Here is a 21,625-nt window from a genome sequence, read left to right as displayed (position 1 = left end):
CGTCGATCAGCATTTCCTTCTTAGCCTATGTTTTCCATTAAATCGTTAAATTCCATTGAATCGTAAATCGCGTTTAATCGCTGGCGCGTTGCATAACGTAGCTATTCAGCAAGTATTGCTACGCTTTGTTTTTAAGGCTAAATTATCGTAAGCGACAGACGGAAAGGAGGGAAAGGAGGGAAAGGAGGGAAAGGAGGGCATTGGACTACTTGCCGATCCGTTGGTTGATGCATCCTCTCTGGAGCCACCATTTGTCGCGCACACGAGAGTGTCTTTCGGAGCAGCAGCCCAAGACAGGCACAGTACACGCCGACTTAAGCACAATAATAAACGCACCAACTGGCTATTGGCAAATAATGCCTTCATTATTTTTTCAATTGAATTTATACTCTAAAAATGCTGACCGTCGTCGATCAGCATTTTCTTCTTAGCCTATGTTTTCCATTAAATCGTTAAATTCCATTTAATCGTTAAGCGCGTTTAATCGCTGGCGCGTTGCATAACGTAGCTATTCAGCAAGTATTGCAACCTAGCAACATTTTGTTTTTAAGGCTAAATTATCGTAAGCGACAGACGGAAAGAAGGAAAAGGAGGGAAAGGAATGAGGAGGGAAAGGAGGGAAAGGAGGGAAAGGAGGGAACGGAGGGAAAGGAGGGAAAGGAGGGAAAGGAGGGAAAGGAGGGAAAGGAGGGAAAGGAGGGAAAGGAGGGAAAGGAGGGAAAGGAGGGAAAGGAGGGAAAGGAGGGAAAGGAGGGAAAGGAGGGAAAGGAGGGAAAGGAGGGAAAGGTTGGAAAGGAGGGAAAGGAGGGAAAGGAGGGAAAGAAGGGAAAGGAGGGCATTTGACTACTTGCCGATCCGTTGGTTGATGCATCCTCTCTGGAGCCACCATTTGTCGCGCACACGAAAGTGTCTTTCGGAGCAGCAACCCAAGACAGGCACAGTACACGCCGACTTAAGCACAATAATAAACGCACCAACTGGCTCTTGGCAAATGATGCCTGCATTATTTTTTCAATTGAATTTATACTCTAAAAATGCTGACCGTCGTCGATCAGCTTTTTCTACTTAGCCTATGTTTTCCATAAAATCGTTAAAAAAGCGCGCATCGCTGGCGCGTTGCATAACGTAGCTATTCAGCAAGTATTGCTACCTAGCAACGCTTTGTTTTCAATGCTAAATTATCGTAAGCGACAGACGGAAAGAAGGAAAAGGAGGGAAAGGATGGAAAGGAGGGAAAGGAGGAAAAGGAGGGAAAGGAGGGAAAGGAGGGAAAGGAGGAAAAGTAGGGAAAGGAGGGAAAGAAGGGAAAGGATGGAAAGGAGGGAAATGAGGGAAAGAAGGAAAAGGAGGGAAAGGAGGGAAAGGAGGGAAAGGAGGGAAAGGAGGGAAAGGAGGGAAAGGAGGGAAAGGAGGGAAAGGAGGGAAAGGAGGGAAAGGAGGGAAAGGAGGGAAAGGAGGGAAAGGAGGGAAAGGCGAGAAAGGGGGGAAAAGAAGGAAAGGGGGGAAAGGAGGGAAAGTAGGGAAAGGAGGGAAAGGAGGGAAAGGAGGAGAAGGAGGGATGGAGAGAAAGAAGGGAATGTAGGGCATTGGACTACTTGCCGATCCGTTGGTTGATGCATCCTCTCTGGAGCCACCATTTGTCGCGCACACGAGAGTGTCTTTCGGAGCTGCAGCCCAAGACAGGCACAGTACACGCCGACTTAAGCACAATAATAAACGCACCAACTGGCTCTTGGCAAATGATGCCATCATTAATTTTTTCAATTGAATTTATACTCTAAAAATGCTGACCGTCGTCAATCAGCATTTTCTTCTTAGCCTATGTTTTCCATAAAATCGTTAAAAAAGCGCGCATCGCTGGCGCGTTGCATAACGTAGCTATTCAGCAAGTATTGCTACCTAGCAACACTTTGTTTTTAAGGCTAAATTATCGTAAGCGACAGACGGAAAGAAGGAAAAGGAGGGACAGGATGGAAAGGAGGGAAAGGAGGAAAAGGAGGGAAAAGAGGGAAAGGAGGGAACGGTTGGAAAGAAGGGAAAGGAGGGAAAGAAGGGAAAGGAGGGAAAGGAGGGAAAGGAGGGAAAGGAGGGAAAGGAGGGAAAGGAGGGAAAGGAGGGACAGGAGGGAAAGGAGGGAAAGGAGGGACAGGAGGGAAAGGAGGGATAGGTTGGAAAGGAGGGAAAGGAGGGAAAGGAGGGAAAGGAGGGAAAGGAAGGAAAGGAGGGAAAGGAGGGAAAGGAGGGAAAGGAGGGAAAGGAGGGAAAGAAGGGAGAGGAGGGAAAGGAGGGAAAGGAGGGAAAGGGGGGAAAGGAGGGAAAGGAGGGAAAGGAGGGAAAAGAGGGAAAGGATGGAAAAGAGAAAAGGAGGGAAAAAAAGGAAAAGAGGGAAAGGAGGGAAAGCACAATAATAAACGCTACAACTGGCTCTTGCAAATAATGCCTTCATTATTTTTTTTCAATTGAATTTATTCTCTAAAAATGTTGACCATCGTCGATCAGCATTTCCTTCTTAGCCTATGTTTTCCATTAAATCGTTAAATTCCATTGAATCGTTAAGCGCGTTTAATCGCTGGCGCGTTGCATAACGTAGCTATTCAGCAAGTATTGCTACCTAGCAACACTTTGTTTTTAAGGCTAAATTATCGTAAGCGACAGACGGAAAGGAGGAAAAGGAGGGAAAGGAATGAGGAGGGAAAGGATGGAAAGGCGAAAAAGGAGGGCAAGGATGGAAATGAGGGAAAGGAGGGAACGGAGGGAAAGGTTGGAAAGGAGGGAAAGGAGGGAAAGGAGGGAAAGGAGGGAAAGGAGGGAAAGGAGGGAAAGGAGGGAAAGGAGGGAAAGGAGGGAAAGGAGGGAAAGGAGGGAAAGGAGGGATGGAGACAAAGAAGGGAAAGGAGGGCATTGGACTACTTGCCGATCCGTTGGTTGATGCATCCTCTCTGGAGCCACCATTTGTCGCGCACACGAAAGTGTCTTTCGGAGCAGCAACCCAAGACAGGCACAGTACACGCCGACTTAAGCACAATAAACGCACCAACTGGTTTCAATTGAATTTATACTCTAAAAATGCTGACCGTCGTCCATCAGCATTTTCTTCTTAGCCTATGTTTTCCATAAAATCGTTAAAAAAGCGCGCATCGCTGGCGCGTTGCATAACGTCGCTATTCAGCAAGTATTGACCAGCAACGCTTCGTTTTTAAAGCTTAATTATCGTCAGCGACAGAGGGAAAGATTAAAAGGAGGGAAAAGAATGAAAGGAGCGAAAGGTGGGAAAAGAGGGAAAAGTGGGAAAGGAGGGAAAGGAGGAAAGGAGGGAAAGGAGGAAAAAGAGGGAAAGGATGGAAAGGAGGGAAAGGAGGGAAAGGAGGGAAAGGAGGGAAAGGAGGGGAAGGAGGGAAAGGAGGGAAAGGAGGGAAAGGAGGGAAAGGAGGGAAAGGAAGGAAAGGAGGGAAAGGAGAGAAAGGAGGGAAAGGAGGGAAAGGAGGGAAAGAAGGGATAGGAGGGAAAGAAGGGAAAGGAGGTAAAGGAGGGAAAGGAGGGAAAGGAGGGAAAGGAGAGAAAGGAGGGAAAGGAGGGATAGGAGGGAAAGGTTGGAAAGGAGGGAAAGGAGGGAAAGGAGGGAAAGGAGGGAAGGAGAGAAAGAAGGGAAAGGAGGGCATTTTACATTTTTTAAAGCTTAATTATCGTCAGCGACAGAGGGAAAGATAAAAAGGAGGGAAAAGAATGAAAGGAGGGAAAGGTGGGAAAAGAGGGAAAAGAGGGAAAGGAGGGAAAAGAGGGAAAGGATGGAACGGAGGGATAGGATGAAAAGGAGGGAAAGGAGGAAAGGAGGGAAAGGAGGGAAAGGAGGGAAAGGAGGGAAAAGAGGGAAAGGAGGGAATGCAGAAAAAGGAGGGAAATGATGGAAAGGAGGGAAAGGAGGGAAAGGAGGGAAAGTAGGGAAATGAGGGAAATAATGGAAATGGTGTAAAGGAGGGAAAGGAGGGAAAGGAGGGAAAGTATTTTGAAACGCACAATCAAATGTATTTCGAACCACCAATTGGGACGAAAAAGTTACTGCCGGTATATTTCCATACCGTTTCAAACTGTTTCGTCGCTTCTCAGCCCAAGTAAGCACGGAGGAGCTGAGCCGGAATCGATACGAGCACACACCAACTGGTTGAATTTGAAGACAGATGTTTTAACCAACAGATCCATAATACACACCTTCAAACATTGTTTCCGGGATTAGGCATCTCCGAGCTACCAAACAGCAACCGAACACTCAATTCATTCCAGAAGTACCAATTAAGGGGAGAGATGTTGGATCATTCAGTTACCGCAGGACTCCACACAGCATAACACGGAGCGCAACATAACAACTGACAGCTGCCAAACGCGTAAGAAAACGCTTGGGAAAGGAGGTAAAGCGTTTCATTAACTGTCGGTAATCGCAGTAGGTTGGTAGCTTTCCAATGAGAAATGAGCGGCCTGCTACGGATATTCATAACATGGTACCGGCAATACAGCGTTTTCTGAAGCGTTAAGCAGCTGTCAGTTGTTATGTTGCGCTCCGTGTTATGCTGTGTGGAGTCCTGCGGTTATAAGGGGGGAGATGTTGGATCATAGCACACATTGCAATCATAACATTTTCATGTAATAATTATTAATTGATCATAGTTCACGTTGTTACATTCTGAACTATAAAAAGTAGGGAATGCAAATAACACGTTCAGTTTGAATAAACCTATCGATTGAAACTCATCGTAGTTTGGCAATCCAGTACACAACAGATACTATGATGCCTTTTGCCGCAACCGTACCACGATACATTGTGCTGATAGGCGACAGTTTTTGGTGTTATGGTTGCTGTACTTGCAGCAATTGGTGCAAATTCTATGCCGAATAAAAAGAGTTAATTTTATATTGGGTGTCTTACCGTTCAATTGCCTGCAACGAGTGGTTTCGTGAGGAAATCCACAAATTATACATATTTTTTCCTTTTCTGGCCCTTTGTGACGATGCTGTATATTTTGATGTTTCGACCTTTCTTGCTTGGATACTCCTTCGTTCGTGGCCGCATAATGGCTAGTTCTTCAGAGGGTTTCAGCCATTCTGCTAGGTCTTGTAGCGTAAGATTCTTGTTATCTTGTTTCGTACTTATCGTGTGTTTCAACTAGGCATGGGCAAAACGATTCTTTTCACCGAACGCGAACGAACTAGTTCGCTCACCAAAAAGAACCGTACGTGAACGACGATTCTTTCGTTCTTTTTTTCATGGGGTGTTTATTTACAAAGAACGCTCGTTATCTTTTTCATTTACCCGCCATAGACGCATACTGTAGCCAAAGAAGTACTCATTCTGCGGTTGACACCAATAATTTAAAAACATTAAAGACTCGGCCCATCTGCTGTCTGGCTAGCTATCGAAAAACCGACCAAAAACTAGCATGTATAAAACTAATACGAGCATAGACGTCTCCAGCATATATTGTACCCTATGCCTTATACACACTCAAGGATTCTATAAAAAAACTACTTAAATATGGATCAACATGATGAGCGCAATTCCAGTTCAGTTCATTCGCGAATAATGAATAATCCGTTTGAACGGGATCGATCTATTGAATTGTATACAGTCTTTCCCCGAGTTTCGCGAATAATGCGTTCCGGAGACATTCGCGTAACTCGGATTTTCGCGTAAGTCGAATATCACATGTTACAGCAAAAATATACTATATTTATCATAATTTTTGATTGAATTTACTTCATTTATGTAATTTAATACTTATTTGATGCAATTGGTGTAGAAAGTTTGGTTATTTATCATTTGATCATTTGATTTGATCATTTGAAAATAATTTGGTAATTATTTTTCATTTGACAATTGATGGAGAAAATTGTACTGATTTGACATCTGAACTGTCAAAAATAAAAATTCGCGTAACTCGAATTCGCGTAACTCGAGTGTCGCGTAACTCGGGGAAAGACTGTATGTATAATTTCCACACCAACAGAGCACAGATCGAACACAAATGAGCCAGTTCGAACGCGTTCGATGAATTCAGTTGTGTAGGTACGATTTACACACCAACAGAACACAGATCGAGCACCAGTTCGAACGCGTTCGATGAATTCAGTCGTATGGATACGATTTCCAAACCAACAGCACACCAAGGATAATGTGTTTAGAAGGTTGATTTTTATAGCTTTTGCTGGGCGACATTGTGGGGGACATCTGTAACTCTCTGCATACAAATTTCATTACCCCGCACCAGCCCTCCCCGATTTTTATACCGTAGCCCCCGGAAGAGAAATGTCAAGTCGAGAAATGTCATTTTGCTCTGAACAACTTCACCTTGTCATTTATAACACCTTGCAGCACACGTATCGAACACTGCCTGACAAATTCGACGGCGTTCGAGGAATTGAGTTGTATGGGTACGATTTCAACACCAACAGGGTACATTTTGATCTCTGACGACCCGTTCGCACGGTGCGAGAAAGAGCGAGAAAGCAATATGATTTTGCACGTTTCATTACCACATTTATGTGTGTCGTCGAACAATGAACGGAACGTTCGAACGCGTTCGGTGTAGTCAGTTTCTTCCAAAAGTCCTGGTCGTTTTTTGTTAAGAATCTCGTTCGTTCGTGCACTTTACCGAACTGTTCGAACGGTTCGATTCTCGTTCAACCTTTCGTTCCGAAGTTCGGTTGAAAACCTTGATGTTAAATCGTTTAGCAGCCTTTGGTCATTCAAAAATCCTTCTTGCTTCAACAACACCATGTTGTCAATGAGATTGCGCAAAGCGTTGGAAAATTCTAAAAATGCTGAAGGATTATCTGTCGTTATATGTTTTATCACTAGTAATTCTAGCAGTAAAGACTTGTAAATGCTTTCAGGGTTCCCGACCATTTTGTCGAGCCTGGTTATTACGAGCGCAACGGTTTTCTGGGTTAAGCATTGATCCGCTGAGTATTGCTACCTAGCAACGCTTTGTTTTTAAAGCTAAATTAATGTAAGCGACAGACGGAAAGAAGGAAAAGGAGGGAAAGGAATAAGGATGGAAAGGATGGAAAGGCGAGAAAGGAGGGAAAGGAAGTAAATGAGGGAATGGAGGGAACGAAGGGAAAGGAGGGAAAGGAGGGAAAGGAGGGAAAGGAGGGAAAGGAGGGAAAGGAGGGAAAGGAGGGAAAGGAGGGAAAGGAGGAAAAGAAGGGAAAGGAGGGAAAGGTTGGAAAGGAGGGAAAGGAGGAAAAGGAAGGAAGGAGAGAAAGAAGGGAAAGGAGGGCATTGGACTACTTGCCGATCCGTTGGTTGATGCATCCTCTCTGGAGCCACCATTGGTCGCGCACACGAAAGTGTCTTTCGGAGCAGCAGCCCAAGACAGGCACAGTACACGCCGACTTAAGCACAATAATAAAAGCACCAACTGGTTCTTGGCAAATGATGCCTTCATTATTATTTTCAATTGAATTTATACTCTAAAAATGCTGACCGTCGTCGATCAGCATTTTCTTCTTAGCCTATGTTTTCCATAAAATCGTTAAAAAAGCGCGCATCGCTGGCGCGTTGCATAACGTAGCTATTCAGCAAGTATTGCTACCTAGCAACGATTTGTTTTTAAGGTTAAATTATCGTAAGCGACAGACGGAAAGAAGGAAAAGGAGGGAAAGGATGGAAAGGAGGGAAAGGAGGAAAAGGAGGGAAAAGAGGGAAAGGAGGGAACGGTTGGAAAGGAGGGAAAGGAGGGAAAGAAGGGAAAGGAGGGAAAGGAGGGAAAGGAGGGAAAGGAGGAAAAGGAGGGAAAGGAGGGAAAGGAGGGAAAGGAGGGAAAGGAGGGAAAGGAGGGAAAGGGGGGAAAGGAGGGAAAGGAGGGAAAGGAGGGAAAGGAGGGAAAGGAGGGATGGAGACAAAGAAAGGAAAGGAGGGCATTGGACTACTTGCCGATCCGTTGGTTGATGCATCCTCTCTGGAGCCACCATTTATCGCGTACACGAAAGTGTCTTTCGGAGCTGCAGCCCAAGACAGGCACAGTACACGCCGACTTAAGCACAATAATAAACGCACCAACTGGTTCTTGGCAAATGATGCCTTCATTATTTTTTTCAATTGAATTTATACTCTAAAAATGCTGACCGTCGTCGATCAGCATTTTCTTCTTAGCCTATGTTTTCCATAAAATCGTTAAAAAAGCGCGCATCGCTGGCGCGTTGCATAACGTAGCTATTCAGCAAGTATTGCTACCTAGCAACGCTTTGTTTTTAAGGCTAAATTATCGTAAGCGACAGACGGAAAGAAGGAAAAGGAGGGAAAGGATGGAAAGGAGGGAAAGGAGGAAAAGGAGGGAAAAGAGGGAAAGGAGGGAACGGTTGGAAAGGAGGGAAAGGAGGGAAAGAAGGGAAAGGAGGGAAAGGAGGGAAAGGAGGGAAAGGAGGGAAAGGAGGGAAAGGAGGGAAAGGAGGGAAAGGAGGGAAAGGAGGGAAAGGAGGGAAAGGTGGGAAAGGATGGAAAGGAGGGAAAGGAGGGAAAGGAGGGAAAGGAGGGAAAGGAGGGAAAGGAGGGAAAGGAGGGAAAGGAGGGAAAGGTGGGAAAGGAGGGAAAGGAGGGAAAGGAGGGAAAGAAGGGAAAGGAGGGAAAGGAGGGAAAGGAGGGAAAGGAGGGAAAGGAGGGAAAGGAGGGAAAGGAGGGAAAGGAGGGAACGGTTGGAAAGGAGGGATAGGTTGGAAAGGAGGGAAAGGAGGAAAGGAGGGAAAGGAGGGAAAGGAGGGAAAGGAGGGAAAGGAGGGAAAGGAGGGAAAGGAGGGAAAGGAGGGAAAGGAGGGAAAGGAGGGAAAGGAGGGAAAGGAGGGAAAGGAGGGAAAGGAGGGAAAGGAGGGAAAGGAGGGAAAGGAGGGAAAGGTTGGAAAGGAGGGAAAGGAGGGAAAGGAGGGAAAGGATGGAAATGAGGGAAAGGATGGAAAGGAGGGAAAGGATGGAAAAGAGAAAAGGAGGGAAAAAAAGGAAAGGAGGGAAAGGAGGGAAAGCACAATCATAAACGCACCAACTGGCTCTTGCAAATAATGCCTTCATTATTTTTTTTTCAATTGAATCTATACTCTAAAAATGCTGACCGTCGTCGATCAGCATTTCCTTCTTAGCCTATGTTTTCCATTAAATCGTTAAATTCCATTGAATCGTTAATCGCGTTTAATCGCTGGCGCGTTGCATAACGTAGCTATTCAGCAAGTATTGCTACGCTTTGTTTTTAAGGCTAAATTATCGTAAGCGACAGACGGAAAGGAGGAAAAGGAGGGAAAGGAGGGAAAGGAGGGCATTGGACTACTTGCCGATCCGTTGGTTGATGCATCCTCTCTGGAGCCACCATTTGTCGCGCACACGAGAGTGTCTTTCGGAGCAGCAGCACAAGGCAGGCACAGTACACGCCGACTTAAGCACAATCATAAACGCACCAACTGGCTATTGGCAAATAATGCCTTCATTATTTTTTCAATTGAATTTATACTCTAAAAATGCTGACCGTCGTCGATCAGCATTTTCTTCTTCGCCTATGTTTTCCATTAAATCGTTAAATTCCATTTAATCGTTAAGCGCGATTAATCGCTGGCGCGTTGCATAACGTAGCTATTCAGCAAGTATTGCTACCTAGCAACACTTTGTTTTTAAGGCTAAATTATCGTAAGCAACAGACGGAAAGAAGGAAAAGGAGGGAAAGGAATGAGGAGGGAAAGGATGGAAATGACGGAATGGAGGGAACGGAGGGAAAGGAGGGAAAGGAGGGAAAGGAGGGAAAGGAGGGAAAGGAGGGAAAGGAGGGAAAGGAGGGAAAGGAGGGAAAGGAGGGAAAGGAGGGAAAGGAGGGAAAGGAGGGAAAGGAGGGAAAGGAGGGAAAGGAGGGAAAGGAGGGAAAGGAGGGAAAGGAGGGAAAGGAGGGAAGGAGAGAAAGAAGGGAAAGGAGGGCATTTGACTTCTTGCCGATCCGTTGGTTGATGCATCCCCTCTGGAGCCACCATTTGTCGCGCACACGAAAGTGTCTTTCGGAGCTGCAGCCCAAGACAGGCACAGTACACGGCGACTTAAGCACAATAATAAACGCACCAACTGGCTCTTGGCAAATGATGCCATCATTAATTTTTTCAATTGAATTTATACTGTAAAATGCTGACCGTCGTCAATCAGCATTTTCTTCTTAGCCTATGTTTTCCATAAAATCGTTAAAAAAGCGCGCATCGCTGGCGCGTTGCATAACGTAGCTATTCAGCAAGTATTGCTACCTAGCAACGCTTTGTTTTTAAGGCTAAATTATCGTAAGCGATAGACGGAAAGAAGGAAAAGGAGAGAAAGGTTGGAAAGGAGGGAAAGGAGGAAAAGGAGGGAAAAGAGGGAAAGGAGGGAACGGTTGGAAAGCAGGGAAAGGAGGGAAAGAAGGGAAAGGAGGGAAAGGATGGAAAGGAGGGAAAGGAGGGAAAGGAGGGAAAGGAGGGAAAGGAGGAAAAGGAGGGAAAGGAGGGAAAGGAGGGAAAGGAGGGAAAGGAGGGAAAGGAGGGAAAGGAGGGAAAGGAGGGAAAGGAGGGAAAGGAGGGAAAGGAGGGAAAGGAGGGAAAGGAGGGAAAGGAGGGAAAGGAGGGAAAGGAGGGAAAGGAGGGAACGGTTGGAAAGGAGGGATAGGTTGGAAAGGAGGGAAAGGAGGAAAAGGAGAGAAATGAGGGAAAGGAGGGAAAGGAGGGAAAGGAGGGAAAGGAGGGAAAGGTGGGAAAGAAAGGAAAGGAGGGAAAGAAGGGAAAGGAGGGAAAGGAGGGAAAGGAGGGAAAGGATGGAAATGAGGGAAAGGAGGGAAAGGAGGGAAAAGAGGGAAAGGATGGAAAAGAGAACAGGTGAGAAAAAAAGGAAAGGAGGGAAAGGAGGGAAAGCACAATAATAAACGCACCAACTGGCTCTTGCAAATAATGCTTTCATTATTTTTTTTTCAATTGAATCTATACTCTAAAAATGCTGACCGTCGTCGATCAGCATTTCCTTCTTAGCCTATGTTTTCCATTAAATCGTTAAATTCCATTGAATCGTAAATCGCGTTTAATCGCTGGCGCGTTGCATAACGTAGCTATTCAGCAAGTATTGCTACGCTTTGTTTTTAAGGCTAAATTATCGTAAGCGACAGACGGAAAGGAGGGAAAGGAGGGAAAGGAGGGAAAGGAGGGCATTGGACTACTTGCCGATCCGTTGGTTGATGCATCCTCTCTGGAGCCACCATTTGTCGCGCACACGAGAGTGTCTTTCGGAGCAGCAGCCCAAGACAGGCACAGTACACGCCGACTTAAGCACAATAATAAACGCACCAACTGGTTCTTGGCAAATGATGCCATCATTAATTTTTTCAATTGAATTTATACTCTAAAAATGCTGACCGTCGTCGATCAGCATTTTCTTCTTCGCCTATGTTTTCCATTAAATCGTTAAATTCCATTTAATCGTTAAGCGCGTTTAATCGCTGGCGCGTTGCATAACGTAGCTATTCAGCAAGTATTGCTACCTAGCAACACTTTGTTTTTAAGGCTAAATTATCGTAAGCAACAGACGGAAAGAAGGAAAAGGAGGGAAAGGAATGAGGAGGGAAAGGAGGGAAAGGAGGGAATGGAGGGAACGGAGGGAAAGGAGGGAAAGGAGGGAAAGGAGGGAAAGGAGGGAAAGGAGGGAAAGGAGGGAAAGGAGGGAAAGGAGGGAAAGGAGGGAAAGGAGGAAAAGAAGGGAAAGGAGGGAAAGGAGGGAAAGGAGGGAAAGGAGGGAAAGGTTGGAAAGGAGGGAAAGGAGGGAAAGGAGAGAAAGAAGGGAAAGGAGGGCATTGGACTACTTGCCGATCCGTTGGTTGATGCATCCTCTCTGGAGCCACCATTTGTCGCGCACACGAAAGTGTCTTTCGGAGCAGCAACCCAAGACAGGCACAGTACACGCCGACTTAAGCACAATAATAAACGCACCAACTGGCTCTTGGCAAATGATGCCATCATTATTTTTTTCAATTGAATTTATACTCTTAAAATGCTGACCGTCGTCGATCAGCTTTTTCTTGTTAGCCTATGTTTTCCATAAAATCGTTAAAAAAGCGCGCATCGCTGGCGCGTTGCATAACGTAGCTATTCAGCAAGTATTGCTACCTAGCAACGCTTTGTTTTTAAGGTTAAATTATCGTAAGCGACAGACGGAAAGAAGGAAAAGGAGGGAAAGGATGGAAAGGAGGGAAAGGAGGAAAAGGAGGGAAAAGAGGGAAAGGAGGGAAAGGAGGGAAAGGAGGGAAAGGAGGGAAAGAAGGGAAAGGAGGGAAAGGAGGGAAAGGAGGGAAAGGAGGGAAAGGAGGAAAAGGAGGGAAAGGAGGGAAAGGAGGGAAAGGAGGGAAAGGAGGGAAAGGAGGGAAAGGTGAGAAAGGTTGGAAAGGAGGGAAAGGAGGGAAAGGAGGGAAAGGAGGGAAAGGAGGGAAAGGAGGGAAAGGAGGGAAAGGGGGGAAAGGAGGAAAGTAGGGAAAGGAGGGAAAGGAGGGAAAGGAGGGATGGAGACAAAGAAGGGAAAGGAGGGCATTGGACTACTTGCCGATCCGTTGGTTGATGCATCCTCTCTGGAGCCACCATTGGTCGCGCACACGAAAGTGTCTTTCGGAGCTGCAGCCCAAGACAGGCACAGTACACGCCGACTTAAGCACAATAATAAACGCACCAACTGGTTCTTGGCAAATGATGCCATCATTAATTTTTTCAATTGAATTTATACTCTTAAAATGCTGACCGTCGTCAATCAGCATTTTCTTCTTTGCCTATGTTTTCCATAAAATCGTTAAAAAAGCGCGCATCGCTAGCGCGTTGCATAACGTAGCTATTCAGCAAGTATTGCTACCTAGCAACGCTTTGTTTTTAAGGCTAAATTATCGTAAGCGACAGACGGAAAGAAGGAAAAGGAGGGAAAGGATGGAAAGGAGGGAAAGGAGGAAAAGGAGGGAAAAGAGGGAAAGGAGGGAACGGTTGGAAAGGAGGGAAAGGTGGGAAAGAAGGGAAAGGAGGGAAAGGAGGGAAAGGAGGGAAAAGAGGGAAAGGAGGGAAAGGAGGGAAAGGAGGGAAAGGAGGGAAAGGAGGGAAAGGTGGGAAAGGTTGTAAAGGATGGAAAGGAGGGAAAGGAGGGAAAGGAGGGAAAGGAGGGAAAGGAGGGAAAGGAGGGAAAGGAGGGAAAGGAGGGAAAGGAGGGAAAGGTGTGAAAGGAGGGAAAGGAGGGAAAGGAGGGAAAGGAGGGAATGGAGGGAAAGGAGGGAAAGGAGGGAAAGGAGGGAAAGGAGGGAAAGGAGGGAAAGGAGGGAAAGGAGGGAAAGGAGGGAACGGTTGGAAAGGTGGGATAGGTTGGAAAGGAGGGAAAGGAGGAAAAGGGGGGAAAGGTGGGAAAGGAGGGAAAGGAGGGAAAGGAGGGAAAGGAGGGAAAGGAGGGAAAGGAGGGAAAGGAGGGAAAGGAGGGAAAGGAGGGAAAGGTTGGAAAGGAGGGAAAGGAGGGAAAGGAGGGAAAGGATGGAAATGAGGGAAAGGATGGAAAGGAGGGAAAGGATGGAAAAGAGAAAAGGAGGGAAAAAAAGGAAAGGAGGGAAAGGAGGGAAAGCACAATCATAAACGCACCAACTGGCTCTTGCAAATAATGCCTTCATTATTTTTTTTTCAATTGAATCTATACTCTAAAAATGCTGACCGTCGTCGATCAGCATTTCCTTCTTAGCCTATGTTTTCCATTAAATCGTTAAATTCCATTGAATCGTAAATCGCGTTTAATCGCTGGCGCGTTGCATAACGTAGCTATTCAGCAAGTATTGCTACGCTTTGTTTTTAAGGCTAAATTATCGTAAGCGACAGACGGAAAGGAGGAAAAGGAGGGAAAGGAGGGAAAGGAGGGCATTGGACTACTTGCCGATCCGTTGGTTGATGCATCCTCTCTGGAGCCACCATTTGTCGCGCACACGAGAGTGTCTTTCGGAGCAGCAGCACAAGACAGGCACAGTACACGCCGACTTAGGCCCGTGGCAACGCTCATCGGATGCGATTTTATCGGACGAGATTTATATGGGATTTGACAGATAACGTCGGACGTGCGATTTCGTCGTACGACGGAATCAAAAAATTTTGATTCCGTCGGATCGTCGCATCCGATTTTATCTGTCAAACTGAATTTAACAGTATAAACCCAAAATTCATGTTTTTTCTTGAAGTGACATCTGTTTGTTTGGAACTTTGTTTGTATCGAAAACCAAATAGCAAGCGATACTTTTTCAGCCATGTCGAACGTGCGAGTGGACGAAGAAAATTTGATTTTGTTGGTGCAAGAGCACCGTTATTTATGGGACCTCCGGGATCCGGAGTACAAAAACAACACCCTTAAAAAAAATGCGTGGGACTCCATAGCCCAGCAGCTCCACACAACCGGTAAGTATTATTTTTTTAGTTCATAGCTAATCGCAAAAAGGACACAACGCCAGGACATATTCATTTTCTTGTTGAAGAAATTGAACACTGGAGGCTCTGTCTTTCCTAATTGGTCTGGTTATGATAGATCACGTCGTCGTATAAAGACCCGGGCAATAATTTGTGACCAGCATGCTCGGTCCCTGGCTGCTACTTCATCGATGTAGGCACCCGATTTCACTGTGCTCCTCCGCCTCTCGTGCCAAACAACGGGTCGCTGTCGTACCTTTTCTTGGTGGGGCACGAGTCCGGGATCCCCATAACATGTTCAAGGCTTCGTTTCCCTCAGGATGCTCGGAACGTGGTGCAGCTCTGTCGTATCCTCATGGTTCATCAATCTCCTCCACGATGCATACACGAACACACTACCAAAGATGCGGAATACCAGAGATCCGGAAGCCCAGAGCGTTTGCATGCGTCGTTCGTATGGTCTAAGTGTAGCGTCCATAGAAGATCATAGGATTATATTTCAAGCGCATACCGCTAAACAGACAACTAAGTCAAATGGAATATTGCATACATTCTTGGCAGGAACCTACAATGCTCATTAGGTTACTGGTTACATTATATGTACTCGTTCCTACAATGCATCAGTAAATAATTATAACAATCATTTAGTACGTGCAAAACTTTAAAAAATAGATAAGAGCGTTGCCAAACGCCGTAGCCACGAATGTATTCAATAATCATAGCCAATGCGCGCATCATCCAACAAAAAGCGAACATTATAGTGCTTTTAAATCATATGCAGTCATGAGGCTATCCTGATAACACACAATCTTCGTGTTTTAGTTTCAATATAGTGCACTATCCTATCCTATACTTAATCGATCTTGTTATTGGTTTCCCAAAGAAGCACATACGATTACTTTATATATTAATACTATCGTATAAGGTAAATGTTAGAAATCGGTCCAATATTGTTTAGAGAAGAATATAAAAAAAACGTAGTTTATTGCATTAAATAAACTAAAAAATTCAGCTGTTGTATCCATACTTATCTGTAAGGCTTTGTATATTTTAACATTTTTTCAATCTTTTATATTAGTAATCAATACGGCCGAAAGGACCGTTCCTTTGGAATATTTTTTTTAAACACATAAATACAAGCCTAAGGAACAAATAGAAACTGCAATGAGTCTGAAAACACACATCCGAAAAAAGAGCATATTCGAAAGAAAGTTGAGAACTTTCATATAAAGACGCGAAGGCGGAAAGAAGCCGAACAAAAACGAAGTTACCTCTTGGCATAAGACTCTTTTATTGTAGTAAGGTGTAGCAAGGATGGTGAAGAAAGGTTTGAAACATATTATCAGAATGATTTCCTTTATTTTTTTTTATTTTCTCAGTTTACGATTTCATTGACTGAGACGGGAATCGAACAACGCATCTTATCCAAAGAACAATAGTGTCAGAGCACAGTCCAACTTTTTTCGTTTGTACATATTTTTACCGGTATGTCCAAAAAGTTTCTGGTTTCTGCGAAACGGAAAGACACTTTACTTTCGATAAAGCTCATATGAGAATATAGAGGACTCTTATAATCTCTTTTCTTTTGTACTACGATTGGTTCGCTAAACTAAACAAAACTTGTTACTCAAGGGTCCACTGTACTTTATTTTTAATTTAAAAAAAGGTTTGTAACTATATTTTTATTTATTGCAGATATGGTGGCCAAAAATAAATGGCGAAACTTGCGGGACACATTCGCCCGCAAACTAGCTGAAATAAATCAGCCATCTGGGTCGGGATACAAGCATGTCCGATGGAAGTTTTACGAGCAGATGAGCTTCCTCAAAGACATGCTTGCGTCCCGACCCAGAGTTGGGAATCTAGAGTCATCTTGGCAAGGTAATATTTTTTTATTTTATACTATTTTATTTTATAATATGATATTCTATTTCTCTTTATCATCATACAAACAGATGAAAGTATCGAATATTTGGAAGAGAGCGATGATCTTCTAGAGCATTTGGACCCGGCAAATAAACAGAGAGCAACAGAAAACAACAGAAAGCGGAAACAGGATGATCGAGTGCTGCAGGACATAGTTAATGTGGAGAAGGAGCGCAACGAACTTTTGAAACAAAGACAACAAAAAAGCTCCAACTACCACGTAATGATGAGTGTTGTTACACTCCTTGATTCTTTACCCGATCTAAATGATCAGTTGGATGCAAGTGAGGAGATATTAGAATTTGCTTACCAAGTAATTAAATCAAAGCGAAGAAAAAGAACAAACGAAGAAAACCAAAAAAAATTTAGCTTGAGTGAGAACACAACTGTCTACATGTTGATACCAATCGTCTCGTTGAATAGACAACACAGACTAACACGCTCAGCATGGTACTGTGTTGTCTATTCAAAGAGACGATTGTTATAAACATGTGGACAGTTGTTATATTAGTGTTACTCTACTAGTTACAATAATTTAATTATTGTGACTGAAATTGAATTTGTGATATGAATAAAAAGAACTTGTTATGAATTTTCAAAATATATCCTTTATCATTTTATTTCCTTAATATTTTTCGAATAATAAATTGGCAATGAGCACCCTGACTAAAAACGGATTAATGGTATTGGCTGGTATCATTGAATCCGTTCGTAGCGGGAACGTACGGTGTTCTCATGAAATTCTTGAAACACATTTCGTTAGCCCGGTCCTACAACGCCTCGGTAAATAACTGTAGCAACCATCTAGTACGTTAGGAAAATGAATGGCAGGACGTACACCGCCGCTACGAACGGATTCAATAATACCAGCCATTGTCTTTTGTATAACGATAATCCTTGGCAATGTATGTTTTTACTTCATCGAATATGTATTTCATCGAACATTATTGATAAATTCGATCATAAAAATAATTTTTGAAGACATTTCGAATATCTGTAGCCTCTTGAGATGGATGATTGTTTGCTCTGTTCCTGTTGGCGTTGGATTGTGGGTTAATGTTATTCATTAATTCCGTGCTTTCTCTAAAATCTATGCACATGTTATGCAACAGGCATGCTGTTTTGACGATTATTGAGACGTGTTCCGGAGTTATCTGGAGTTCTTGCTTGAGGAAACGCCATTTTACCACCAACAAACCAAAGGCGCATTCAACGCAGCGTCTTGCCATACTCAGCAGATGGTTGAAGTAATTTTTTGCCGGATCTTCACTATCCGGAAAAGGCCGCAGTAAGAAAGGTTTTAGTGGATAACCCTGATCGCCTATAAACACGTGAGGCATTCTTTGGGTAGTACCAGGCAGTGGTTTAGGAGGAGGGATGTTGAGCCGATTTGAACGAATGAGCTCAAACAATGATGACGAATTAAAGACGCCGCTATCGCTACGACTCCCATATTCACCAACGTCAATGGCGATAAATTTCCAATTCACATCTGCTACTGCTTGCAAATGCAGAGAAAAATATTTTTTATAATTATAATATTGTGTACCTGAAAATGCCGGGGCTTTCATTCGGATATGCTTGCCATCTATGGCGCCGATACAATTAGGAAAATTCCATTTATGGCGAAACTCTTTTTCCACATTCCTAAATGCAGACGTTGTAGGGAACGGGATAAACTCTTCATTAAACGTGTTCCAAATTGCCTCACATGTTTCGTAGACAATGAGGCCGATTGTATTGTGAGCAATACAATATGTGAATGATAAAGACTTAAAAGGTATTCCAGTCGATAGATACCTGAAAGAGAAACAATACTTTAGTAAACGCTCATATGACAATTTTGTTTTCTTTATTTATAAAAAATCTAGATTTCAGGTGCTGTTATCAAAATAAATGGCTTAGCTTGCGAGTTTTCGATCGCTCGAATGTTACCGAGATAAACTAGCTAACGAGTTCGGAAAACAACCATGTCATATATGATGGAAATTTTTCGAGCAGAATTCATATGGATGTGCTTGCATCGGTAAACAGTCTGCGGATCAGATTCGCAAGTTAGCTTAATTTACATAAGCTGGTAAAGTGCAGTTTTTTACTAGTTGGCTACTCCATTTTTTTAAATAATAAGTAGAGCACAACAACATGATTTTGAATTTGTAATCTCCGTTAAAAAAGATAATCAGGAAAGTGTAAATGAATTCATCAATGGGAATGGAGGAATATAATATTTAATAGGTACATACTATGTAATAGGTAGATATAGGTAAATTCAATAAAAGCTCGGAATCGCTTCCGAATAACTTCACCAAAATCAGAAGGCTCCGGAAGATCAAAACTCTTAACTCAGAACCGACCGCACCTATAGATCCAAAGCCGGTAGTCAGCTGCCGGACCCGTTCGGAGTCGTTCAAAGCTGTCCGGAACCGGCTCCCGAATAGTTCTTGACGGCTCCGAACGACTCCGACCCGAACCATCGTTTTGATGCAGCCGGAATCGGAGCTGGAGTAGCAATGTTAGGAAGCTTCTATTAAACATACCTGAGAGTGATCATCAATCGTTCCTCTGGACAAATGTATGGTTTGTTTGTAGGTTGCTTTGTTATAAGATGCTCTATCCTTCTCAGTATGAAGTAAAAAGTTTTAATTGAAACTCTCATAAACTCGAAGAATTTATCTTCTTGTTTCAAAAGTTCATGAAACAATGTGTGGTATTGCCCGATTTTTTCACGTTTTTCCCACAGATCGTTGGTTTTATCGCGCCTTCTTTTTAATAGTAAGTAGCGCAAAGCTATGCTCGAACTGTATAGTTCCGTTTCAGAATCTGAATCCATCTAAAAAAAAAAAAAACAAAACATATAAGAGTTAAGTTTGGACAAAAATTTGTTACAGTGATGATGATGCATACGATGATGAATATGATATTCAATTATAGATTGAATGATGTTTTGGAACACTATATATCTTTAAAACAATTAGTGTAGCTTTATCGTTAAAGTGCAGCTGCATGCGTTGATGATGTTGCGAAAATTGGTTAGATTTAAGACCAGTGGCGGATTTAAAGTGTTGGGGGCTCAAGCGGCAAAAGGAGTGGAGGCCCCAGGTAGGTGTCGAGAGATATTGTAGCATTCACGCTTTAATGGTTTGCTGGCGGGGGGTGGAGGGTGAGCTTATGAGTCCCTTCATCCATGGAGCCCCTATCTAGCACAAAAGCTCTCGATGAGACTCCTGTACTCACTGTTCTTTAAGTTGGAATTACCATACACGCGGCCTCCCGCGGCCGCACAGTCCGCGTACAGTTAAATCCGCCACTGTTTACGACATAATGAAATCGTGAGCAAGCTTTGCAAAAACTTCCGTTTTGATTTTGATCCGATACGAGCGATTAATAACATCAGTCCAAGGATGAGAATCCATCATACTATGTGGTCCGGATGATGATTCGGATAAACCGGATGATGGTTGTGTAGGAGCTGCAACTAATGGAGAAGCAAACGCTGGAGATACTGGCAGTGTTGTTGGCATGGCATCTGACGAAATGATCGACAAGTAGAACTCAAAAAGAGCTTAAAAGTTAATTCAATCAGATTTCAGAAGATTTTACCTGCAGCGGAAGAGGTTAAGTGTCTAAACGACTCGATACTAGAGCTTGCTGGACAGCACCAGTTATATGAATTAATAGCATTATATTTATGATTTTTCTCAGACCATAAATAATGGAAATAGATAATCTTACCCTTTTTCCACTAGCAGTAACTATCAATAACTAAGAGCAGATTTATTTAAAGTTAACTTTAGCGTGTTAGCCTTTATTCAGAGGCTGCTTTGTGTTGTTGTCGTTTTGTTTATCTTCAAATGTCAAACACACTAAAAAAATCGCAATGCGAATCGGAAGAGCGTTGACTCGGCATGCGATTCGCACGTCCGATAAAATCGCATCCGATGAAGCGTTGCCACGGGCCTTAAGCACAATCATAAACGCACCAACTGGCTATTGGCAAATAATGCCTTCATTATTTTTTCAATTGAATTTATACTCTAAAAATGCTGACCGTCGTCGATCAGCATTTTCTTCTTCGCCTATGTTTTCCATTAAATCGTTAAATTCCATTTAATCGTTAAGCGCGTTTAATCGCTGGCGCGTTGCATAACGTAGCTATTCAGCAAGTATTGCTACCTAGCAACACTTTGTTTTTAAGGCTAAATTATCGTAAGCGACAGACGGAAAGAAGGAAAAGGAGGGAAAGGAATGAGGAGGGAAAGGAGGGAAAGGAGGGAAAGGAGGGAACGGAGGGAAAGGAGGGAAAGGAGGGAAAGGAGGGAAAGGAGGGAAAGGAGGGAAAGGAGGGAAAGTAGAGAAAGGAGGGAAAGGAGGGAAAGGAGGGAAAGGAGGGAAAGGAGGGAAAGGAGGGAAAGGAGGAAAAGGAGGGAAAGGAGGGAAAGGAGGGAATGGTTGAAAAGTAGGGAAAGGAGGGAAAGAAGGGAAAGGATGGAAAGGAGGAAAATGAGGGAAAGGAGGAAAAGGAGGGAAAGGAGGGAAAGGAGGGAAAGGAGGGAAAGGAGGGAAAGGAGGGAAAGGAGAGAAAGGAGGGAAAGGAGGGAAAGGAGGGAAAGGAGGGAAAGGAGGGAAAGGAGGGAAAGGAGGGAAAGTAGAGAAAGGAGGGAAAGGAGGGTAAGGAGGGAAAGGAGGGAAAGGAGGGAAAGGAGGGAAAGGCGGGAAAGGGGGGAAAAGAGGGAAAGGGGGGAAAGGAGGGAAAGTAGGGAAAGTGGGAAAGGAGGGAAAGGAGGAGAAGGAGGGATGGAGAGAAAGAAGGGAATGTAGGGCATTGGACTACTTGCCGATCCGTTGGTTGATGCATCCTCTCTGGAGCCACCATTTGTCGCGCACACGAAAGTGTCTTTCGGAGCTGCAGCCCAAGACAGGCACAGTACACGCCGACTTAAGCACAATAATAAACGCACCAACTGGCTCTTGGCAAATGATGCCATCATTAATTTTTTCAATTGAATTTATACTGTAAAATGCTGACCGTCGTCAATCAGCATTTTCTTCTTAGCCTATGTTTTCCATAAAATCGTTAAAAAAGCGCGCATCGCTGGCGCGTTGCATAACGTAGCTATTCAGCAAGTATTGCTACGTAGCAACGCTTTGTTTTTAAGGCTAAATTATCGTAAGCGATAGACGGAAAGAAGGAAAAGGAGAGAAAGGTTGGAAAGGAGGGAAAGGAGGAAAAGGAGGGAAAAGAGGGAAAGGAGGGAACGGTTGGAAAGAA

At 43.9% G+C, this 21,625-nt stretch overlaps 1 protein-coding gene across 1 annotated transcript; it reads right to left on the bottom strand.

Moving 5' to 3' along the window:
• Positions 1 to 16,948: 16,948 nt before the first annotated feature.
• Positions 16,949 to 19,871, bottom strand: LOC125906763 (uncharacterized). Its single transcript, XM_049607184.1, has 3 exons — positions 19,775 to 19,871; positions 18,894 to 19,186; positions 16,949 to 18,156 (listed from the first exon to the last, which is right to left on the bottom strand). Exons 2-3 carry the CDS (start codon positions 19,184 to 19,186, stop codon positions 17,301 to 17,303), a joined length of 1,149 nt encoding a protein of 382 aa, XP_049463141.1. The 5' UTR covers positions 19,775 to 19,871; the 3' UTR covers positions 16,949 to 17,300.
• Positions 19,872 to 21,625: the final 1,754 nt, after the last annotated feature.

This window comes from Anopheles coluzzii, chromosome 2 (genome assembly GCF_943734685.1).
Source record: "Anopheles coluzzii chromosome 2, AcolN3, whole genome shotgun sequence".
NCBI classification, from domain to species: domain Eukaryota; kingdom Metazoa; phylum Arthropoda; class Insecta; order Diptera; family Culicidae; genus Anopheles; species Anopheles coluzzii.
Note: the sequence above shows the minus strand (reverse complement) of the source record. Positions and strands in the feature narration are given on the sequence as shown.

Bases quoted from the DNA above. Each gene is read 5' to 3' on its own strand.
- LOC125906763 (XM_049607184.1), bottom strand. From the start codon at position 19,186: ATGGATTCAGATTCTGAAACGGAACTATACAGTTCGAGCATAGCTTTG. The intron at 18,157-18,893 runs GTATGTTTAATA...TTTCTCTTTCAG, and splicing joins CGATTGATGATCACTCTCAG to GTATCTATCGACTGGAATAC.